This window comes from Drosophila navojoa, chromosome X (genome assembly GCF_054131105.1).
Source record: "Drosophila navojoa isolate 15081-1374.11 chromosome X, UAZ_NAV_1.0, whole genome shotgun sequence".
NCBI lineage: Eukaryota > Metazoa > Arthropoda > Insecta > Diptera > Drosophilidae > Drosophila > Drosophila navojoa.
In genome coordinates, this window is record NC_142895.1 from 23,469,030 (window position 1) to 23,483,642 (window position 14,613).

At 50.2% G+C, this 14,613-nt stretch overlaps 1 protein-coding gene across 1 annotated transcript in view; it reads right to left on the bottom strand.

The window, feature by feature from the left end:
- Positions 1 to 2,698: 2,698 nt before the first annotated feature.
- hiw (MYC binding protein highwire) overlaps positions 2,699 to 14,613 on the bottom strand; it is a 50,763-nt gene continuing 38,848 nt past the window's right edge. Inside the window, exons 14-22 of the mRNA XM_089264769.1 lie at positions 13,172 to 13,285; positions 10,346 to 13,083; positions 8,982 to 9,472; positions 7,520 to 8,863; positions 5,658 to 7,082; positions 5,258 to 5,599; positions 4,423 to 4,887; positions 4,158 to 4,351; positions 2,699 to 3,979 (exon numbers count right to left, since the gene is read on the bottom strand). Coding sequence (XP_089120895.1) covers positions 3,496 to 3,979; positions 4,158 to 4,351; positions 4,423 to 4,887; positions 5,258 to 5,599; positions 5,658 to 7,082; positions 7,520 to 8,863; positions 8,982 to 9,472; positions 10,346 to 13,083; positions 13,172 to 13,285 — 7,597 coding nt within the window. The 3' untranslated portion in view covers positions 2,699 to 3,495. The remainder of the gene's footprint in view (positions 3,980 to 4,157; positions 4,352 to 4,422; positions 4,888 to 5,257; positions 5,600 to 5,657; positions 7,083 to 7,519; positions 8,864 to 8,981; positions 9,473 to 10,345; positions 13,084 to 13,171; positions 13,286 to 14,613) is intronic.

Genomic DNA, 14,613 nt, shown 5'->3' on the forward strand with positions numbered 1-14,613 from the left:
GATATTAAGAAATACATCTAACACAGCAAAAAAAACAAAAACAAATACGCAAAACAAGGTCAAAAATTATGATTAAAAAAGAGGAAAGGAGAAAAAACGAAAAAAAAAAAACAAGACAAACAAAAAATACATAAATGTTTTTAAAAACAAAATGTTTTTTATTCTGGAATTATGGGTCTAGAAGTAGGGGATTAAATAAGATACCCATTGGTTTGTGAGAGGTCAAAGAATTCATTTAACGTTTGTAAATGTTCCCCTGAACAAGGATACGACCGACATCTATGCCTTACAAATTTGTGTCTTTCATATTAGGTTTCATATAAGGGAAAATATGGTTGTGGAAAACTAAAAACTATATTGGGGTCATGTACGATGATTTGCAGATAAGAACAGTTCAATTTCGGAAGGATAGCTTCTATCGCTGCTATGCGATAGGGAGAGATTTATGTACGTAGATAAAGATCCAATACGGTAAATACGGTAGATCTTATGTTGTCTTTATGATACACTCAGCTTTGTAATTTTTCCAGCACCGAAACCTAAACTTTTTAGGACTAATTGTGGAAAAAATTAGGAAATTTTGGAAATAGCAAATGTATTTAATTTTTTTTTTTCGCATTCCAAATTATGATAAAGGGAAAGCTCTGTAGCAGTGCCGAAATATTGAAATATTTCATAATAAAATTTAATATAATATTGTAATATCATTTTTTTTAAATCCTTTTAGTCAATTTGGAATATGAAAGCCACTCGAGTTGTCGACTTATAGAATATTCACATATATGAATTACGAATGCAACCAAAAAACAAGAAAGAAAGCTCTAGTCGAGACTGCTCGACTACGAGATCCCCTGAACCCTCCAAGCAACTGATATTTCAATAATAATTAGCAAACACACACGCACACACACTCATACAAACAAACACACGCACACACACACGCATACAAACAAACACATGCACACACATACACATACAAACAAACACACGCATACACACACACTCACATATACAGGCGATTGCGCTTGGGTTGCGCTGCAGTGTTGGCAATATTATGAGAACTTATTTGTTGAATAATTTAATTTCTAGACGTACGATCGTTATGAAACTTTCAGAACGTAATCATAATGGTAAAATGTATGTGTATACCGAAGCACAAGTCTCTAGTATTCGATATACGACTTTTACAAAGATGAGGGTGAGGGGGTGGATTTAGGGGTGGGGGGTAAATTTTAACAAAAACCGAAATTGTATAAAATACATCTTTATATACATTTTAAATTTGGAGACTCTAGCTTGAAAGATGTAGGAGATATAATTATTTAAGTGATCTTCGATAAGGTTTTTTATCGATAAAAAAATATCGGAATGAGTTATCGTTTTTTAGTGATAAACTCGATCTGCGCGTGATATATACGGACATTTTAAAAAAAAGTTGAAGTCTCTACCTCTTATATCTTCTGAAATCGACGCGTTCATACATACGGACGGACGGACGGACGGACGGACGGACGGACGGACGGACGGACGGACGGACAGACAGACGGACAGGGCCAAATCGACTCAGCTTGTCGCCCTGATCAAGAATATATATACTTTGTGGGGTCTGCCACGCCTCCTTCTGCCTGTTACATACTTTTAACAAAACCATTATACCCTGATTTCCCATTTTCAATGGGTTCAGGGTATAAAAATAATACAATAGCATGAACTGCCTAATAATTACCTGCGTAGTAATCTATAATACCATAATAAATATCAATCAGCAAGAATTTTTTTTTTAATTGTAAGATTTGATTCCATGTTCCTCCCCCTTAAAAAACAATTTTTTTATACCCTGAACCCATTGAAAATGGGAAATCAGGGTATAATGGTTTTGTTAAAAGTATGTAACAGGCAGAAGGAGGCGTGGCAGACCCCACAAAGTATATATATTCTTGATCAGGACGACAAGCTGAGTCGATTTGGCCCTGTCCGTCTGTCTGTCCGTCCGTCCGTCCGTATGTATGAACGCGTCGATTTCAGAAGATATAAGAGCTAGAGACTTCAACTTTTTTTTAAAATGTCCGTATATATCACGCGCAGATCGAGTTTATCACTAAAAAACGATAACTCATTCCGATATTTTTTTATCGATAAAAAACCTTATCGAAGATCACTTAAATAATTATATCTCCTACATCTTTCAAGCTAGAGTCTCCAAATTTAAAATGTATATTAAGATGAATTTTATACAATTTCGGTTTTTGTTAAAATTTACCCCCCACACCTAAATCCACCCCCTCACCCTCATCTTTGTAAAAGTCGTATATCAAATACTAGAGACTTGAGCTTCGGTATACACATACATTTTAACATTATGATTACGTTCTGAAAGTTTCATTACGATCGTACGTCTAGAAATTAAATTATTCAACAAATAAGTTCTCCTAGTATTGCCAACACTGCAGCGCAACCCAAGCGCAATCGCCTGTATATGTGAGTGTGTGTATGCGTGTGTTTGTTTGTATGCGTGTGTGTGTGTGTGTGTGTGTGTTTGAAATATCAGTTTGAAATATCAGTTGCTTGTAGGGTTCAGGGGATCTCGTAGTCGAGCAGTTTCGACTAGAGCTTTCTTACTTGTTTTTGTATAAAGTTGACAACATTGTACCCAGGGATATTCGATTCAACTTTCAATAAAAGACCAGAATTTGTTCCATTGAGTTATATAATTGCATTATTTGTATTTAATTACATTTGCTTATCGTCTTGTTCCATTCATTCCTCACATTTATAATAAATTTGATCTTGTTTGTCATTACAATAATTTGTTCATCTCATTCGCCTTAAATTTGTTTACATTCTGATAAATCATATACGAGAGTTTGTGAATTTTAATGAATCGAAAAAAAATAATCAGGTGCAAACGCCTAAGAATTTCTCTCAGTGTATGCGCTTTGTTTGTTTACTTTTTCATCCCGGTTTTCCTTTCAATCAATTCCAATTACCACAAACAATTCATTTCGAGCCTACTTAAGAGTACTTGTGTGTGTGTGTGTGAATGTGTGTGTGTCCAATTGAGTTAAAGCAAAACAAATGCCGTTTAGATTTCAATTACAATTACAATAAATAAATAATTTAGTTAAATACACATATAGCTAAAAATTGCAACTTTTGAATTATAATTCATTAATTTGATATAAAAAAAAATATATTTATATTTATATATGGGAATTTACATACATACATATATGTGTATGTATGTTTATCCCTAATTGCTAGCTCGTTTTCCCACTCTCTCTCTCTCTCTTTATCTATCTCTCTCTCTTTTTCTAATCCTCACTTTCTCTATGTATGCAAATGTTTCTAAGAGTTCTTGAGCTGATCCGCCGCCTCCGCCGCCTCCTCAGCTTCCTACTCCCTCTCCATATTGCCATCTCCTTCCCCGTCGTTCGCCTCGTCCGGCGACACATCCTGTCGCACCAGTTGCAGTCGTAGCTTCTGGGCACGCAGTTGCTAAAATGTTTGCGCATTGCGACAGACACCACAGCCAAGCGCGAACTCCTCCCCGGTGGGCGGATGCATCACGTGCAACGGACACTCGTCGCCCAGCAACTGCTTGGCCTTGGGCCCGGCTGGGCACTGGGGCAGCTTGATCTTGGGTATGTTCGTCAGCCGCTGGAAGTCGTCGTGGCACGTGTCGCAGAAGTGCGTGGTGCCGAAGCAAAAGAACACCGCCACCGAGCAGCAGTAGCGGCACTTGTACTCCAGGAAGTCAGTGCCATGCTTGGGGCACATCTGCGCCCTGGCCACATCCGAGCAGCCGCCGCAGACGAGCTCCTCGGGATCGAACTTCTCCCCGATTTCCGCATCGCAACGCGCCTCGCCGCCATAATAGGCCTTCTGGCATTTGAAGCAAACGTAATACGCGTATCGATCCATTGCCAGCTGCGTTACATCCTTGTTGTCCGTATCCTTAACGACGCCCTCGTACTTGATGCTGATTCGAAAATAGAACAAATGGGAGACCATTAGCAGAGTGACTAGAATGTGTATACGGTATATAAGCATAAGGTAATAAAGCCTCTCTAAAGGGAAAAGGGTTTTCAATAGGAAGTCCGATATGGGGCAGCATCAGGAGGATCACAGCTAAGATCTATAGTTGCCTTTGAACCTACCGCATGAGAGCCTTGCGCTTGACGTCCTGCTTGAGCCCGTTGATTGGCTCCAGTATATCCGCCAGCAGGGGGTGCTGGATGTCCGCCTTGCAGATGGGGCACAGCGAGAAGCCGAAGGTGATGCGCGGCCCACTCCAGCGTTTCTCCAGCACGGCCTTGCAGCAGTGAAAGTGGAACACATGACCGCACTCCAGCTGCAAAGAGAGACACACACACACACACATACATGTATATATATAAATGGTGATGATTTGCATGGGCTTACGTGTATGGAGGGGGCGCAGGAGAGCGCCTCCACGAAACAGATCATGCACATGTCGTCCGCATCCTGCGTGAGCTTCGGATCGCGCAGCTCCTCCGCCAGTTCGTTTTCGCGCGCATGGCACACATGCTGCAAGCAGGGCAGGCATTTGCGTTCACCTGCCACACCGCCGCAGGCGTGGCCGCACGGCTTGGTCTTGAGACAGGAGTTGGCCGCGTACTCCTGGCACTGGGCGTCCGCGCACACGTTCCCAATCTCCAGCAGTCCCGAGTTGCTGGTGAGCCCGCAAAAGCGACAGCGCCCCACCGCCTCCTGGGGACCGGATATGATCGTGTGGCTGCCATCGCGGAACTCCACCATCGCCTTCAGCGTCTTCGAGTCGGCCAGGGCGAGCAGCCAGAAGAGTTTGGTCCGTCCGCAGGACTCGTGCAGCTCCACGCGAATCGCCTCCTCCTCCTCCTTGCACACCTACAATGTATATAGAGAATTTCCAAATGTACTCCTTTCGTAAAGAACTCATTTAGTCATTAATCATAGTCTTGTTGTATTTCGATTTATGATTTACAGAAGTATATGAAGGATTCGCTTGCTTCTTTAGCGTCAAAGCTATATTGATTGATTGATTGATTGACGATGAAGAGAAACACATATTTGATTGATTACTTGGTTGATTGATTACTTGAATGAACAGCATTTCAATACTATTTCTTTCAAGCATACGACGTCTGATAAGTTCAGTTGATTGAATGAAGATTGATTGATTGATATTGCTCTAACTAAGGGCATCCATGCTTGATTGATGGCGTATCTGAACGCTGGGACTGCTTGATTGACGTACCGTGCGTTTGTGTGTGCGCGTCTTGCGATTGAGATGCAAAAAGCGATCACAGTCGCCGCAAAGAGAGCCGCATGTCTCGCATTGGATAATGGCCGCCGTCTCGCCGTCATCGTGATTGGTGCACATGGGCCGAGTGTCGCAGAGCTTGGACCACTGTCCCGACGATAGTTTCTCCACATGATCACGCTCGAGCACACAGAGACTGGCCAGGGCCAGCCAGAGCGTGGCTGTCTTTGTGCAATGCTCCGGTGTGCGATAGATCTCCTCCAGCCGCGTCAAATTGAGCACTGACTCGGCAATGGCCGCCTTGGTGATCTGCGACCACTTCTCGCTCAGCTTACCCTATGGGAAGAACAATCACAGAGTGAGTGAGAGAGTGAGTGGAGCTAAAGCAACTTACGCTGGCCAGATCACGTATGAGTCCAATGATGCTCTCCGCCTGCTTGGTGGAGATGACGCCGTTCAGGAACCAGCGCTGGTTCAGGTTGCGCTTGGACTCCTTCTTCGGGGGCGCTGTATCAAAGCGAAAGGGGTCGCCGCTGTTGGCCGTGGCCATGGCCGATGATGACAGCTGCTGCTCGGCCGTGTTTGGGCGCGTGCGCAACAGCTGAACGGACAGATCCAAGGAGCTGCAGAGTCGCACAAATGCCGGCGTCTTCTCCTGCTGCCCGGACTTGGGGCCACTGGCTGAGCCACAGCCAGTCGTTGCGTTCGCCGTGTTGGTCTTCACCTTGACCTGCAGCTGCAGCGATTTGGCAATGACGGCCAGGAAGATGTCCAACAGGCCCAAGCGACTCATATCAAAGTCGCTGGCGCTCTGGTGGGCGATGTTATAGTCGGCCGGCGGCAGGCGCTGCACGCCCAGCAGCTCCGCAAAGCTCTCCGGCGTAATTTCTGGCAGAATGCGACGCAGCAGCGCCGTCACCTGCCGCTGCACGCGATCGCTGCCCGTGTGCAGCAGGCCCAGCAGATCGCGCAGCAGGCCGTGCTGCTGCGAGAGATAGGAGCGACCCACAACGCTGCCGGACAGGGCGAGCACCATGCTCAGCATCTCGAAGCAGTAGGTGTCCGGCGCTCGGCTGCGCTCCGGGCTGCCCTCGCTGGAGGAGGCAGGCCCCGCAGAGCTGGCCGCTGCTGCTGCTGCTGGCGGCGACTGTTGCTGCTGCTGCTGCTGCTGCTGCTTGAGCACATGCGCCAGATTGGCCAGCTCCCAGTCCTCCTTGGCGCGCTGCGCCTCCTTGCGTATGGCATGCACAATGTGCACAATCACCTGCTTCTGCAGGTGCGAGAGCTTGCTGCGCGAGAACAGAATGCCGACCATGTGCTCGCGCAGATCCAGAGAATCGGCGAGCATCGAGTTGGCTGCCTCCTGCGAGGAAGCCCCGCTCGGATTGACCGTGTCGCTCACATTGCTGATCAGCTTGCCGAACACCTGGCCGGTGATGAGGCGGAACACGCGCAGGGTTTCGCTCTCGCAGATCTGTTGCTGGATGCGCGAGGCGTACGACAGACGCACGTTTGCTGCCCGCTGCTCGACCATGGGCAATGCCGGCAGCGCATGGGACAGCTCCTCGGCTGCTCCCACAGCCGCCACAGCTCCGCCAGCGCCGCCCTGCTGGCAGCTGGGCAGACCGAGCAGCTTGATTTGCCGTACACGCAACGTGTTCTCCGGCCCGTGCAGCTCCAGTCGAAAGTGCGTGCAGCTCTCGTCGCTGATCTTCGCCGCAATCCACACGCACGCCTTTGGGTCCACATCGACGGATTTGATCAGATTCGTATCGCCCAGCGACTGGCCCGCATAGAACACCACATTCAGCACTTTGTTCTGTGGAGGACGAGAGGTGTGAATTATCTATTAGTCTTCTCTCCGAGCATAAGAGTCAACAAGAGGCTTTCCCACAGCCGTTGCCATGCTGCGTGCTGCAGTCATACCCACGCCTCATTAGCACCTGTTCAAGGGGCTGGCAAATAATGCTTGAAAGTACTAATTTTCTGGTCTACTACAAAGAGCCAAGAGCGAGCGTCAACAATGGAGCCCGCTCAATAGCGAACAGTGAATGGAAAACAAAAAGGTAAATAGAGAGCTTGGATAAGGGACGGTGCCTGTGCAGCAGCAACGTCTGTCTACCGATGGGCACGATTCTGGGAATACTAACCCATTGGAGAAACGAATCTATCTAGCACTAACTTGATCAATCAACAGTCAGGAGCAGGAGCTACTACCACGAATCGTAGCAGTGCCTCTACTCTAACCGCACCTACCTGAATGTCGCGGCTGTTGTCAATGTGGACGAGCACGAACTTGCAGGCGTAGCTGAGCTTGTTCATGGACAGCTCTATGATCTTGCACTTGTTGCGGTCCTCCTCGTCGCTCTCCCAGAACGTTTCCGTCGAGTTGTCCGTGAGGGACTCGGCCATGGCCGGGCGCGAGGAGACCGTCACCTCGAACATGCCCGACAGATCCGTGTAGCAGATGAGCCGGGCGCCCGGCACGCTGCCGGCTGTCAGCTGATTGCTGGCCGTGGCTATATTGTGCTCGGCATCGCAGTGCGGCTCGCCTGCAGTCGCGAGCATGTTCGAGACGGCCATCGCGTCGTTCTGCTCGTCGGACTTGGACAATATCTTGGATATGTTGCCGAAGACGTGCGAGCTGTGCAGGAACTGATGGTCCGCCTGCCGGAAGCGTATGCCGAAGCACTGAATGGCCACGCGCTGCAGCGGGGAGCCGAGCGGCAGGTGCAGCGTCAGATCCGCCACCGACTGCAGCAGGACGTGCAGCGACTGTGTAATCAAATGGGCAAAGCGTCCGCTGATCTGTGTATAGGCGACTGGGTGCTCCAGCGCCTGCTCCGCCTCCTCGTACTTGCCGTCGACCAGCTCCACGCTGCCCACAGCTAGGGAGCTGACGAACCACCACATCAGGTCGTGCAGGCACACGCCCTGCGTAACGCTGCGCAGCAGCCAGTTGAGCGCCTGCAGCGCATAGATGCGGCACGCGGCGATCCGCAGACTGCGGCGCATCGCTACGCGCAGACGGTCCAGCTCGTGCTTCTGGGTGATGAACGCCATGGCCGGTCGACTGAGCAGGGCGCTGTTCTGCTCCGGCAGGGGAGCAGAGGCCGCAGAGGCCGGCTGGCCTGGGGCCGCCTCCTTGGCCGCCTCGTCGCTGGCTGGCTTTGGCTCGTTGGCATTGGGCGCCTGCAGCACGGCCACGCTGGCCAGCAGCTTGGGCGGCACCAGCCGACGCAGATGCTCCGACGGATAGCAGATGAGCAGCGAGCCATCGCCCTCGCTCGTCGAGTTGTTGCGCCTCCGGTAGACCACCTTGGGCTGTGTGTCCAGCGGCAGTGCCACCACCGATGGCTGCAGATGCTGCAGCTGCAACTGTTGCTGCTGTTGCTGCTGCTGTTGTTGCTGCTGCTGCTGCTGTTGTTGTTGCTGCTGCTGCTGCTGCTGCTGGGCCACAGCTGCCCAGCCCTGACCCATGGAGTAGCTGCGATGGAACTTGGATAGCGTGCCGCCAGTGGCCGGTGGATTGGCCATAGATCCGGACATTAGTTCATAGTTGTTTGGCTCACACGACTCGTACGAAATCTCCGACAAGGGCTGACCAAATGAAACAACAATAACATAATATTATCGCCCCCAGCTGCAGTCTCTACTGGATAAGAGCTCAGATCTGCTCGAATCGAGATCTCTTTTGATTGTAGGTTAGTAAACTCACCCGATCGTAGCCATTCTCATTGGCATTGCCGCCCAGGCCAAACATCTCGTAGGGCAGATCCTCGTGCAGACCCGTGCCCAGGCACTCCAGGCAGGCGAAGCTCTCCGGTGCGGGCCAAACGTTGTCTGGCGTTGCCGGCGCCACGCCCACAAATGACTTGCGAAACGGCGTAAACTTGCCGCTTAGCCGGCCAATGCGACTGTTGCGCGCCGAGTCCGCTCGGCTGGTGCTCGGCTTGCTGCTCAGATTGAGATCGGACATGCCCAGATGCTGATGCTCTACCACCACGGGCATCGATTGCTGCGACTGTTGCTGCTGCTGTGGCGAACGCTTCTGGCTGCCTCCCAGTACAGTCGACGATGACGATGCCGATGCCGAGGAGGAGGAGCAGAGCTCCAGTAAAAATGTTGCATTCTCTCGCATAGTCGTGTACACCTCCGAGTTGGCTATCAACGTAGTTGTCTTCACGCCAAACAGATTCATTTCAGCACCTGTGTTGGGGCAAAAGAAAAGAAAAGAGGGAAGAACCCGAAAAGGTCAGAAGGACAGTAGAAAACGCTCCTCAAACAATGAGCCACCCAGTACGGACAAGCTTCTTGCAAAGGTCCACGATACTCGTCAGCTATAATCTCTAATATATGGGTAGTCGAAAAACTATTTTCGTATATTGCCGTCGTTGGAGTCCTCTATCTCCAGTGCTATCAATAGCATTGTTTATATATATAGTAGATATGGTGGTTCGTTAAATACCAATTAATTTAAAGAATTTGAAAACAAAGTTACAGCTATTCAAAAATGAGATAAGAAGAGACCACAAGGTCTTATACGAATGGAATTATGTCTTCAGTGGAAAAATGGGTATGTAAAGGTAATCGACCAAAATGGTGCATATTTGATTTAATAAAGTTCCTTATAAATATTAAAAAATATGATCTGAAGTTTCATTGAAAATACGAAAAGACTTTTTCGACTACCCAATATATTTGTATATATATATATCTATATATAACTCTGAAATTGGGGCAGATGCCACGCCCTTAACGGGAGTTGACATACATATACATACACATATGTTGTATGCATACATATATGCACATACATATACATCCTCATCTGGTTATTTCGAAGCTCAAGGGACTCTTAAGGTATTACGCATTATCGAATACTTGAAATAATAAAGAGATCCTGTAAAGGACTCTGTGTAAGGGAGCTGTGAATCAATGAGAGATTCGAACTATCGCCGGCTTGAAATAACGAGAGTCGACTGTACATGCATATGTATACGTGTGATGTGTGTTTACATCTGGAATTTGGATAAATTTCAATGGGCAGCCCCCAGAGATTTGGTGTCCTGCGTTGCTCACCTGCATTGGAGGCGTGCTGGGCGGCGCTGTTGATGTTGCTGGCGGTGCGGGTGCTGGCCAGGTATTTGTCGCGGCAGGCGTCGCACATGAGGAACCAGCTGGAGGCGCCTTTGCCGCCCTCGCCGCAATTGCCGGCCCAGCCCTCGCAGAAAATGCCCACCGAGTTGTAGCCCTTGCCCTTGGCGGACTTCCCGCAGCCGGGATGGGCGATGCGCATGTGGTATGTGACGGGCATGGGCAGAAAGAGTTCGCAGATCTCGCACCAGCTGCCGTCGTCCTTCTTCTTCCGCTTGCACTTCTTGGCCGCATCCTTATCGGCGCCCGGCTCATCGCTGCCCTTGCCGCCCTCTTTGGCATCGGAGTCGCCATTGGCATCGCGCCCGCTGGGCGACAGGAGGCGCGGCTCGCGCTGCTCGAGCGCATTCGACTGGACAATGTGAACGCAGCCGGAGCAGATTTGCTCCCAGAGGTAGACCAAACACCGCAGAGCGGGGGGCAACACGCTCACCAGCTCCGGCAGAGCGTGCAGCTTTTCCTTCGGCTGCTGCTGCTGCTGCTGCTGCTGCGGATCTTCTCCAGCCAAAATATTCTTGCGATGCTTGCTCCGATTGTGGAGCGAGCAGTTGCCGCTCTTGGCGAGCGTCTCCAGCGTCGAGGGGCGTATGTTCAGGTAGTGTCCCGCATTCGCTACCTCAACGGAATGGCGCTGCTGCGCCTTCTGCTCGCGCGACAGCTGCAGTCGCGGATCCCCGGTATCGCGCCGCGTCACCACAGTGGCGCCCTCTTTCGGCAGGCCCGGATGAAACTTGAGGAAGCTGGCACAGGCCATCGCATCGTGAACGACGCCTTCGTGCCAGAGCAGAGCCGCAAATACCGCTCGGATGCTCTCCGCAAAGGAGGGCGGCATCGCGCGCTTGATCGGCCCCATCGCCTGGCCGCGCTTGGAGCAGCTGCTGCTGCCGCCGGCTGCGGGGCTATTGTTGCTCAGGCTGAGGCCGATCTGCAGCTCGCTCGGCTGCTCACTGGACCCAGCTGCATCTGTGGCTCCACTCGTCCCGGATGCCGTTGCCGCTGCCGTTGCCGCTGGCGTTGTCGTTGGCGTTGGCGTTGTCGTTGTGGTTATCTGCAGCAAGCTGAGCTCCTCCTCGTCCAGCTGTGCCGACTCGCTGGCCAGGGCGACCGCAGCGGCGGCGGCAGCTGCCGTCCGTCTGGGCGTGTGCTTGGGCGTGGACAGCAGCGCTGCGGTTTGGCTGGCCGTATAGTTAACACGCCGTACGCTGGCTATGTCAAAGTCCAGGGGCTCGCCAGCGGCGGAGCTAATGCTCTCCTGGCTGTTGCCATTGCCCCGCGCCGCATGGGCGTGGCTCGGCGACTGCTCCTGCCCGCCCATCGCGCGCACCAGCTCCCGCACAGACACGCCAGCCAAAGGCGGCATCGCTGTCTGCGACTGCGACTGCGACTGCGACTGCGACTGCGACTGCGACTCGATGGCATCGCCTTTGAACCATTTTTGCAGCGCCTGCAATTTGATAGCTCCGCCGCCCACGACGCCCGCTATGGCCGAGCCCAGATTGCCGGGCAGCAGCTCCGTGCTGGCAGTCAGCATATTGTCCGCATCCGTGGGGAGGAGCGCATCGGTGCCAGCTCCTTTGGCGGCGGGCAGCAGAAAGGGATTGGTCGAGGATGCGGTCGAGGACGAAGCAGCCGCAGCTGTGGCTGCGGGCAGCTCAAAAATTTTACGCTCCGTGGGAGATTTGGTGTCGGCCGGACTGCTGGGGCTATCGCCGGCCGTGCTGCCGCTGGGACTACTGGGCAGGGGCTGCTGTTGCTGCTGCTGCTGCTGCTGCTGCTCCGACTCGGTCATGTCCCCGCCAGCTGTCGCCTTTGACCTGGCCTTGGCCTCGTTGACCGGCTGCAGCAGCGTACGGGTCAGATGTTGATTGTATTGCAGGCACCATGCCTCCGTCGGATACCAGCCCATGGTGCAGTGCTGCCGTATGGACTCCGTGGACAGACGCAGCCAGATGCCGTCATCGTTTTCGATCTCATCTATGAAGGATATGATGCCACCCAAACGCACCACGCCCACCTGCTCCGACTGCAGCGTGGGATGGGAGCGTATGCGCAATCCAGCGCTGTGCCTCGCCTGAAATCGTCGCAGTTTGCTTGGCGCCTGCGGACGGCGTGTGGCGCTGCTCCGCTGTGCGGGAGGAGGCAGCACGCCCTCCTTTACCTCAACCCTATACACCTCCTCGAGCGGTATGCCATCGATGGTGACAGCCAGACAATAGCCGCCCACCGAGTTGGGCGTCCAGTGGACGCTGAAGGTGCCGTCCTCCATGTCCTGGGCAGAGAGAACCTCCGTCGTTCGCGTCTGCACTGGGCTGCTGAAGCGCAGCTCCTCGAAGGAGTAGTTCGTGTAGGGCTTCATAAAGGTGATCGCCTTGAAGCACATCTTTTCCTTGGTAGTGGCTTCATAGTTCAGCCGTGGCGGCGGCGCCATTCCGCCCAACTGGGCGCCCACGCCCTGGCCCACAGTCGTGCCCTCGTCCGCATACGAGGTGCGGCGCATCTTCAGATTGCCTCCGCCACTGCGATCCGGTCCGGTGGGAATGGCCTTGATCTCCACCTTGAGCTCCGGCACAAGGACGGCATCGCCGTACTGATCCCGTATCGTCACCGTCACCTGAGTGGGCCAGCCGTAGCGCAACGGCTCCGTAATTGTATTCAGTTCACATCTGCAAGGGATCGAAATGGAATTGGAATTGGATGCTCAGCATTAGTCCACTAGTCCTCGTCCCTCTCGCCGCATCGATTGCAACTTACTTATTGGGATCCAGACGCGACTCCGGCTGCAGCCAAGCGGCCAGACGGGCGCCCGACGAGCCGGGCGCACCGCTGATAAAGTCCTTCAAGAATTGTCGCTCATTCGACTGCGAGCTGCAAGCAAAGAGACCACAAGAACGCAATTATTGAACATGCACACAAACATACATACATACATACACACATATGTAGTCATATGTATGCATATACATATTTACATATGAGGCAAAGCGCAAAGTTCTTCAACGTCTGCCTGGTATTATTGCAACAGTTCGATAACTTCTCACTTTCTGCTTCAGTTGTACATACATACATACATATGTATGTATGCATGTACATATGTACAGTGAGTAACATTAATATTCGGTTTTTTTTATGCCCTGAACCCATTGAAATGAGAAATCGAGGCATAATGTTTTTGTGAAAAAGTATGGAACGGGCAGAAGGAATCATCAGACCCGCAGACCCCATAAAGTATGTATATACATATGTACATATATTCTTGATCAGAGCGACGAGCTGAGTCGATATAACCCTGTCCGTCTGTCCCTCTGTCTATCTGTCCGTCCGTCCGTATTAAAGCCTAGATTTAAGTTATATGAGCTGGCATGCATTCTCGTATATACCATGCGCAGTACAAGTTTCACTTATTTTTTCATTAAATCATCCGATAACTTTTTATCGAGAATAATCGAAAATTTTGTGTTTATTTTTTTAGCCTCATTGGAATACTATTAGACGTGGAGACTTCAGATTTACTGTTTATATACATACATATAATATAAAAACATTTGATAATTTACAGATTTTGTAATTTACAGATTTCGGATACCACACCCCCTTCGCCGCCCATTTGTAAAAATTTAATTTCAGGTACTAGAGATTTGTGCTTCACATTTGAACTTTATGATTACGTTCTGAAAATTTCATTAAGATTGTACGTCCATGTGTGTGCACATACATACATACATACATATGTATGTGTGCAGAATGATAAGAATATCAGCTTGGAGAGTTCAGGGTATCTCCTAGTCGAGCAGTCTCGACTAGAGACTTCTTACTTGTTTATTTTTCAACTTCAGACGCCCATAAAACATGAAATATGAATTAAAATTAAAAAAGTGAAAATCCTCAATTGTAGATTGGCCGCACTCATAACCTAGCAAAATAGAGTCCATTTGGGATGAGACTGAGTGAGTGAGTGCGAGGCAGAATATGGTTGAGTGAGCTGGAGTGTGCATGGGCTCTATGACTCATAACCCTCTGCCTTCAGTACAATGAGTAAGAATAAATAAGACCTAGAGAGGAATACAACCTTTTTCCGAAGCATATTGGCGTCATATACTCGGTGAGGCATATTTATTCGACTCTTTCTCGATCAATAGAATATTGTGTCTCTGAGTCATATACGAGCGCACTCACTTACTCATACAATTTCTGAT